Source organism: Fukomys damarensis, unplaced genomic scaffold (genome assembly GCF_012274545.1).
Source record: "Fukomys damarensis isolate Sample0158 unplaced genomic scaffold, DMR_v1.0_HiC HiC_scaffold_17, whole genome shotgun sequence".
Lineage (NCBI taxonomy): Eukaryota > Metazoa > Chordata > Mammalia > Rodentia > Bathyergidae > Fukomys > Fukomys damarensis.
This window is the reverse complement of record NW_022900929.1, coordinates 8,002,442-8,011,486: the sequence shown is the minus strand read 5'-3', so window position 1 is coordinate 8,011,486 and position 9,045 is coordinate 8,002,442. Positions and strand designations below refer to the sequence as shown.

General features: G+C 40.5%; 1 protein-coding gene across 1 annotated transcript in view; it reads left to right on the top strand.

Annotated features, from left to right (window-relative positions):
* Herpud2 (HERPUD family member 2) overlaps window positions 1-8,552 on the top strand; it is a 46,543-nt gene extending 37,991 nt beyond the window's left edge. The window contains exons 5-8 of the mRNA XM_010640502.3: window positions 3,633-3,752; window positions 6,184-6,498; window positions 7,130-7,247; window positions 7,717-8,552. Of these exons, the coding sequence (XP_010638804.1) occupies window positions 3,633-3,752; window positions 6,184-6,498; window positions 7,130-7,247; window positions 7,717-7,878 (715 nt within the window). The 3' untranslated portion in view covers window positions 7,879-8,552. The remainder of the gene's footprint in view (window positions 1-3,632; window positions 3,753-6,183; window positions 6,499-7,129; window positions 7,248-7,716) is intronic.
* The last annotated feature ends 493 nt before the right edge of the window (window positions 8,553-9,045 follow it).

Here is a 9,045-nt window from a genome sequence, read left to right as displayed (position 1 = left end):
TTGAGTTTTTGAGACAGGGCCTCACTATGTAGTTGAGACTGACCTAGAACTCACTATGTAGCCCAGGCTGGTCTTGAACTCACAGCAATCCTCCTGCCTCAGCCTCCCAAGTGCTGGGATTACAGATGTGTGCCACCATGCCCGGCTCTGGGCCCATGACTTTTAAATATTTTAATCACAATAACATTAGAACACTCAACAAAATTGAAAATTTTTGTAATTGTCTAATACCAACTTTGTGTTCACTTTTCCCCGATTATAGGGAATGTCTTTTTTTTTTTTTTTTGGTTGTGCTGGTGATTGAATCTAGGAACTTTGCATTAAGCTGTATTCTCTAGCTTTTTATTTGAGATAGGGTCTGGATAAGTAGGACAATTGCCTAGGCTGACTCAAACTTGAGATCCTTCTGCCTCAGCCTGCCAGAGAGCTGGGATTTCAGGCATGCTCCATCACAGCCAGGTCAGTGTCTTTGAATTGTTTTGGTTAAGTCAGCATTCAGAGATTGCTATTGATTTGGCTGCTGTTTTGTAAGACTCCTCTAGCCTAACGTCCTCCCTTCTTTTACCTCATGTGCTTATTTGTTGTTTTATGTTGTTTCCCTTACTGCTCTGAATTCAGCTGACTGTGTCCTTGGAAAGTCCTTTAGCATTCTTGGTCCCCTTATTTCCTATGTGCTGGTAGTTAGATCTGGGACATCATTAAATTCAGTCACAGTTCAGCTTCTTTTTCCTTAAAGAGCTGTCCACATGCGTCTGTCTTTGCATCACATCAGAGGCACGTGATGGTCCTGTCAGGACAGTCAGTAAGTCCAAGTGTCACCTGGTCATGTCAGAAAGTTCTTTGTCATCCTTTCAGTAATCTTCAGCGATCGCCGGCCAGATCCGTTGTTTCTCTACTTGTCACATTTTGTCAGTCATTCCTCCTCCATCAGCTGTGCTTCTTGATGAATTTCTTCTCATCATTTTGTTATTCTAAAATATTTGAGAAAAGCCTGGGAAATTCTAGTCTTTTCCTGTATCTTTTTTCAGAGTATTAAGTCAGTGCTTTGATAACCTCCGAAGATAACAAAATGAGTTTTCTTGTTTTGTTTTTTAAAAGTATGTGTGTGAGCATACCCAGTTTCTACTGTGTTCGTGCTTCAGGCTATAGATTAGCTACTGCATGCATGTAGTTATCCACTGTGATACTCATTGTTTTCCTGTCTCTGGCTTGTGGGGGACTTACTAGTTTGTCCATCAGGATCCTTTTGACATAATTTTAGTAAATTTTGATAACATCTTAGACGCATACATGACACATTGCCCCAGACCCATCTGGATTCTATTCCTGGGGAACCTTCATGGGAAATAGCATTTAGCGACCATGGTCTGAACCCTGTGCATGGTGGTGCATGCCTGTAAGCCTAGCAGTCGGGAGGCAGAGGCAGCATTGTATTTAAGACCAGCCTCACACCGGGCGTGGTGGCGCACACCTGTAATCCCAGCACTCGGGAGGCTGAGGCAGGAGGATCACTGTGAGTTCGAGACCAGCCTGGGCTACATAGTGAGTTCCAGGTCAGTCTCAACTACATACTGAGACCCTGTCTCAAAAAAAAAAACAGAAACAAAAACAAACAAACAAAAAGACCAGCCTGATCTACACAGCAAGATTCTGTCTCAAAACAGACAAACAAGCAATCAAGCAAGTAAACAGGAAGCCAGAAAACCCCAGTAAAAACAGACTGTGGTCTGGGCTCCAGAGGTCCTCATTGCTGCCCAGTTGTCAGAGATAAATAGTATTGGTGTTTCAGAAAAAAAGGGGAAAAAAATCATGAGTTTAGCCTGATATTTCCAATTCAGGTTAAAGATTGAAGGGTCTGTATGCTTCTCCTTTGATTTGTGTGTGTGTTTTTTTTTTAGGCTGAAAGTCTTGATTCCCAATGAATTAGCATACTTATTTATTACTCTGTGTCAATGAGTTAAATTTTCAAGTAATTTCCAAAAAGTGCTATCTGCATTTTACAAGCTCATTCAATGTGGTTCAAAATTTTGATTCTTTTTTGTCTCTAGGATTTATCATGATAGGAATATATAGTTAAAAATATTGTGTTTGAGGTTAGTGGAGTAATTCTATGTGTGGCTGTGCTATCAAACTTGATTCAAAAAAGTTTCTTTGCTTTAGTTTTTAACCTGTTTTTTTTTTTCAGCTTGCTATTTTCTTCCCCTCCTCTTTTTCTTTCTCTCTCCCTGTCTTTTTTCTTCTAGTTTTCACTGCTACTAGCAGTGACTTTACTTATACCCTTTGCCAATACTATATTTTTATTTATTCTTTATTCTTTTCTAATTTGGCAAATGATAAAAAGCTGTCTTTGTTTTAATTTGCATTTGGTATCCTAATTATTGTTTCTGTTTTATGAACTCTTTATATAGAAACTTTATATAGACTGTTGCAATATTTTCTATGCTCTGTCTTTAAATTTTGCATCTTCAGTTCCAATTTTTTTAATGTTAGGGAAGGAACTTGTCATGGTAGACAAGGGCCCTACCACTGAGATATATTCCCAGCTGCTTGTCTCTAAATTTTGACATCAAATATGTTGATTCCATTTTTTTCTTCTTTTGTTTATAAATTAGTAAAGTCTTTCTCCCTCCAAAGTTTCTTGGTGAGCTCTCACTTTTCAAGCACTTCTAAAGTACTACCAAGTATTTATATGAACAATTTTCCGGGCATAAAATTGAAGTTCATGAATTTAAAGTATTCACTCTAGATAGACCAAACTAATAACAGCTCAAGATAAAATTCAAGTAATAAGAAGAAAAGGGGAGTTATTACCAAATGCATAGATTCTACGTGTATGTAACCCATTATTGGACTGAGGTCTTGAGTCCTTCAGATCTTGGCATTATATACTCTGGCTTCATGTTCTGAATTAGAGGCTGAGAGGAAAAAAGTGAAACCAGCTAACAGTTCCTGAACACAGAGTAACATCAGGGAGGAAGAGTCTATTACTAGCTCCATTTTAGAGATGGGGAAACAGGCATTAGGAATACAGTGTGATCATCCACAAGTTTCACTGAATTAATAGAATTTCAGCTTACTTTAAAAATGTCTGTGCAGGGCCGGGGATTTAGATTAGTGGTTCTGCCTTGAAAGCACAAGGTCCTGAGTTCAGTTCGTGGTACCACCAAAAAAAAAAACAAACAAACAAACAAAAAAGTATGGGTAAAGATGTTTTGCTATTCTTGTAGTTTTTGCAATTTAAAAAAATTTATAACTAGTGTCTATATTTTTAAAGGTATTTTATTAATGCTGTAAAAATACCATTGGCTAATTCCCCCAGTAAAATATTTTGTCATAAAGCTTACTTTAGAGTTTTGGTTCAAAACAATTATTTAAGATGAAAGTTTTGGGGTTTCTTTGCTGAAATAAGGTAACAGATGTTCAGGCTCACCACACGTTTCATGGTTGACTTGGGCTCAGGGTCAACTTATGTAAGACATACTGTTTTATTTGAAAAAAATGAATATTTTTCTTTCCTGTAGGATTTGAAAACACATTGTGCATGACTGGGTTGTACTTCAGAAAGAAAAAGCTGGATAAACGCTTCTAACTTGAGAAGCACTAACACTCCTCATCTTCCTCCTTCACTGCAGGAACGTGGAGCACCAGTTTCCTGGGCAGGCCGCCGCTCCTGCGCCCGCGTACCCAGCGCTCAGCCCGCTGCAGATGCTGTGGTGGCAGCAGGTGTACGCCCAGCAGTACTACCTGCAATAGTGAGTTCTCCTGAAGAGCTGTGGGCTTTGCTTCCTCTCCCTAGGACTGACTTGTTTTCTGCTTCAGCTCTAGTAACTTGATTTGGGATTTCATTTGCTGACATATTTAGTTACTTAAAATTATTATAAGAAAGAATTTACAAACATCTCAGCAGCCAGCTCAATTTTAAATTATTTGGCACCTGCATTTCATGTCAGTTAAACCTGCACCTTGCTCCTCCCTCTCACCCCTTGTGACTTAAGCAGTATTCAGATGCTTGCTTTAATAATAACATTTTATAAATTAAAGGGAAGACGGAGCGTTTCACTGGAGGGCAGCACATCTGCACAGGGAGATAGAAAGTCACCTGAGGCAGGAGTGGACAGTCGAGGCGTCAGGAGGCCGCATCTTATGCAAGGCGGGTGTGCAGTGTGCTCCCTGCACTCAGCCTTAGTGCTGAGTGTGGTTGCCCAGCCTTGTGCTTCTGGACTCCCTGGCACTCGGTTCCTCAGTGACTGGTTTCTTTCTGTTCTTCAGTGTCTCCCTCTCTCTGTGTGATTCTGTTTCTTGCTCATCCGTTTTTCCTCCTGAGGCTTTTTGTGTCTTTCGATAGCCCATTTCCCTTCTTTTCAATAGTTAACATTTCTTGCTCAGGGTGACAGATGTTTGTGTGCTTACTGTACGCCCAGGGCACATGTGTCAACAGGGAAGACAGGACTAGGTCCTGGACCAGTCTGCTTGGATTTCTGTCTTCCTTGGCCTTAGTTGTTACTCTGTGTGGATCTCTCCCAGTTCTTTACCTCCTGTGCTTCATCCCGTGTCCCTGCTTAGTTGATGGAAGTTTCCATAGGGAAATTAGCTATTACCCCCAATTCATTATGTCTGAAGCTTGGCTCTGTCATTCTCTGAAGCGCGGTCTCTGTTCTTCATTTCATGTGAACTCAACCTTAAGTAGCCTGGCTTCTGGCTTTGCTTTCGAAACCCAATAACTCTTGAAGATGAGATACTGGGGCTTCTATCCTTCCTCTGCATTCTACTTCCAGAATTTTACCCAGATCATTTATTTTAAATCTACTTTAATAGCTCTTTCTCCTTGTAGGCACTTTACAGTATTTCCTCATCCCACTGCCAGCTTAACTCCTGTAACACATAATTGGATGTCTTCGGGCCCCCTTGACCAGTGTGAAGTCTGTGTCCTTATCTTTCCCACACTCCTTCCCCCATGAAGGTAACTTGCGTTATGAACCTCATATCCTAATACTGTGTCTTATGAGCCCTTGGCTCCAGGTAGGCTGTTTATACCTTACGGGTTGCCATGATAACAGCTATCATTTGTGTGACTGCTTAGTGCTCAGTCCTGGCTGGATGCTTTACACCCTTTGTCTCATTTATAAACCTCATGAGAACTACATAAGTGAAGCTTACTCTAGCTTGCTTCTAAATCATACAGTCTTAGGTACATCATTCAACCTCTAAGCCTCAGGTTCTCACCTTTAAGATACTAACTCACCTGTGTGTCAGAATATCCATGCAGTAGGAAGAGTTTTGGAAACCAAAGAGCCCAATAGGGACACAAGATATTAGCACACTGGCCTAAATAGGTTTTTCTGGTTTGGGAAGCACTTATTTAAGTTTCATTTCCTATCTTGATTATCAGCCATTTATTTTAGAAAAACATAAACTTAGAACAAAATAGAATAAAAAAAAGATTCCTGTGCTCTCATTACCTAGCTGCAGCATTTATAAAATCATGTCTCTTCTATCCTCTTTCCCTTTTCCACTGGACAATTCAATGGCAAATTCCATCTCTATTATCATTGCACTGTGAACCTCTTACTAGAAAATTCATTCTGAGTTTAAAGGGATGACATTATAAATGCACTTCAGGGCCACAGTTCTTCCAGAGTTGTCCAGAACCAGCTATTCTCAGATAGAGCTCACAAAAATCAGGACTAGGGTTGAGGGGTTGTTGTCTGAGACGTGTTTAGTGCTTTCAAATACTAGCACAAATCATGTATCACTAACAGTAGATACAGGGAATAATTACTAATACACATTTTTTTATACAAATCTTTTAAAACATTTGGGTCTGAGGGAGAGTTGGTGGGCTTGAAGGTATTTACCCCATGTACAATAACAAAAGGTAGTCATGGCGGAAGATCTAGACAGGCCATGTGCTTCTGTGGAGTTAGTGGAAGAGAGGGCAGAGTGGTGACCCGGCTGTCTGTGTTGCTCCTGCCTCTCGAGTTGGCCTGGTGAGCCAGCGCCCTCTCGAGAGCTGCACACTGCCTGACAGGGCTCTGCTCTTTCACTGGAATTTGTGCTTGCCTGAGAAACAGTGTGGGAGGTGGGGTTTTTCACATTAGATTCAAGTAAAGTACCTCTCCCTAGGAAGTGTTAACAGAGACAGTGTGGTAAAGATTTGTCCTCTTTCTTTGGTGATCATTTCAGTCAAGCTGCAGTCTCAGCACAGGCCACATCAGGTGCCAGCCCTGCCCAGCCTTCTACATCACAGCCTTTAAATGTGGCCCATGTTCCTGGAGAGGAGCCCCCACCAGCCCCAAACCTGGAAAACCAAGCAGCGAACGAGAACGTTCCCATGAATGCCCAGGGTGGCCCTGTGCTCAACGAGGATGACTTCAACCGTGACTGGCTGGACTGGGTGTACACGTTCTCCCGGGCTGCCATCCTACTCAGCATTGTGTACTTCTACTCTTCCTTCAGCCGCTTCATCATGGTGATGGGAGCCATGCTGCTAATATATTTGTGAGCAGTGTTTGCTCACCTCTTGTGGTTTCCGTTAGTGACTTTGTGAGATGGTCAGGCACAGAATCCGGCGTCGTGTGAGTGCTGAGGGAAGGGGTGAATGCTGGGCTTCTGCGTCTGGCAGGATTCTGATTCCAGAAGCAGTGCAGGCTATGTTGAAGAAAAGTGTTTACCAGAATTGTTTAGAAGCTGAGGTTTTGTTTAGTGTGTTTTATAGAAATGATTAATTCAATGAGATAGGGTTTTTCAGTTATTTAGAACTTGAAGAAATTTTCAGTATACTCCTGTATGAGTGTCCTTTTTAATGATAATTACCATTAGTAATTAGGTCATACCTAATACAGATTGTACTTTTTTAAACAAAACTGATTCTTCTCTTGCCTTACCTGTTCTCTGAGGGATAAAAATTATCTAGTTGTGTTTGAGTTTGAAAAAAAAAATCTTGTGAATCCTGATATGTCTTAATATCTAACATAGAGCCAGTTAAGTTCATGGTAGACTTTTAGATTTAAATTGGCTTTTGTTTTTCTGTCATTGCTTTGAGCAAGGTGGTTTGTTTTTCCCTCATAGGACATGAATGTTTTATAGTGTTAGAATAAAAAAAAGTCACTTATCTTCTTTTCCTGAACAGACATCAAGCTGGATGGTTTCCCTTTAGGCAAGAAGGAGGTCAGCAGCAGGCTCCCAACAACAATATAGAAATTAACCATGATGGGCAACATGCAAACAATGCAGAACTTGAAGAAATGGTATGTTATTGAAGGTTTCATAGATGTCAATAAATACAGATTTTTTTTCTTAGCACTGTGTGGGACTGGCATGATAAAAGAGTCTTGGATGTTCTTAAATATTTATAGACTAGCATGTGAAGAAAAGCTAACGTACCAATTTTGGTGGTTTCATCTAGGAGAACTTAGACAATAATACCAAATTATTATAGAGTTAAATGGGAACGGTTTGACATTCTTTCTGAAAACAGCCCAGAAGTTATGCGCATGGTGAGAGTTTATTGTATTACATTGGCAGTTTTCGTGTTTAAACTTGAGCATCCAGTCCCCAGTTTTGAATTTCACCAAGATTTGCAATGATCACATGTCTGCCACTCACTACATGCTCTTACCCCTTCTTATCACAAGTAATTTAGCTGTTTCCTTTTCTACTGTGAGTTGATGTTGGTGGTGCAGCTCACTCAGGAGTGTTTCTTGTTTTGTTTGGAAGGAGCGCCTTATGGACGATGGGCTGGAAGACGAGAGTGGAGAAGACGCAGGGGAAAACGCCAGCGCAGTTCAAAGGCCGGGACTGATGGCTTCAGCCTGGTCTTTTGTCACCACCTTCTTTACTTCTCTAATACCAGAGGGGCCTCCCCAGGTTGCCAATTAGACCTGAAAACTGTGCCAACTGCAGAGGGGCTGATTTTTAGGAAAGTGGTTTAAATAACAGTGCAATTTCAAAAAAATGTATAACTTTCTTTTGATCATGATGTACAGAGGTATCCGATTCTTTAAGCTTCTCATGCATATGAGTGTTTTAAGCACAAATGGACTACTAAATGTGTGATTTTTTTTTAAAAGATCCTAACAGAACATAGCATAACAGTATCAGTCTTCCAGGTTTTATTCATTTAAATTATGTAAACGATACCAAGACAGACCTATTTGTGTGTGTCTTATTTCTTTAAAGAGCTGCTTTAACTATAAATGTCTATAGCTAGTAACCCAGCCCTTTATGTGTAATTTGAATAAATATATATTTTCTGTGAATTATCCTGAAAGTTTTAAACAGAATGACCTCCTAGTTTTTAATAAAGAATATTATTTACCTAAAATGTGCTAGTAGCATCTTGCCCAGCCATAAAGCAATAAACTTCTCAGTAATCTTAATTTTGACATAAATTTGAATAAATGGTGGATACTTTCATTTTAAGGGCATGTATCCCATCAGTTGGAATTAGTACCTTAACAGAACAAAAAGGCAGCTCTTCAGTAGAATTAACAGTGACACAAAATGTTTGATACAGGCAGTACTTTTATAAAATATGATGGAAATTGCTCCCTGTAATTTTTTAAATAAAAAGTCAATTATGAATTATGGTAACTAGTCTATGGGATATTTGCTCAAACTCTTCAATAAGGGTACCTATTTACATGCAAGAATCTCTGTACATTTCAGTCACTGTTTAGAAGGTCACTGGTCTTCAAGATGGTTTTCACCTCTTTTCCTTCCTGGTGGTTTCCCTTAGTTCATCAGGAATCTCCACACCAGAGTTTTAGGGTGAAAGCTCGGGATCCCGGAAGGCCAGGGTGGTGGGGTGGTGGAGGTGGTGTCCAGAAGACCAGGGTGGGCCATCTGCTCCAAATTCCAGTGAGAGTAAAGGGCAGGAAGGGAGCTTTAATCAGTGCGGCCACACTGGGAAGAACAGTTAAAGGGGCTCAAGGTCTGTCTTGGGGGAGCTGCAGAAACTTTGTATAGGAAAGCAGAAGAAAAGCAAGGGCTGGGGTTTGCATAGCTGGTGAAGCTGGCTGACTCACTGGTTCTGTTGAAACAGGA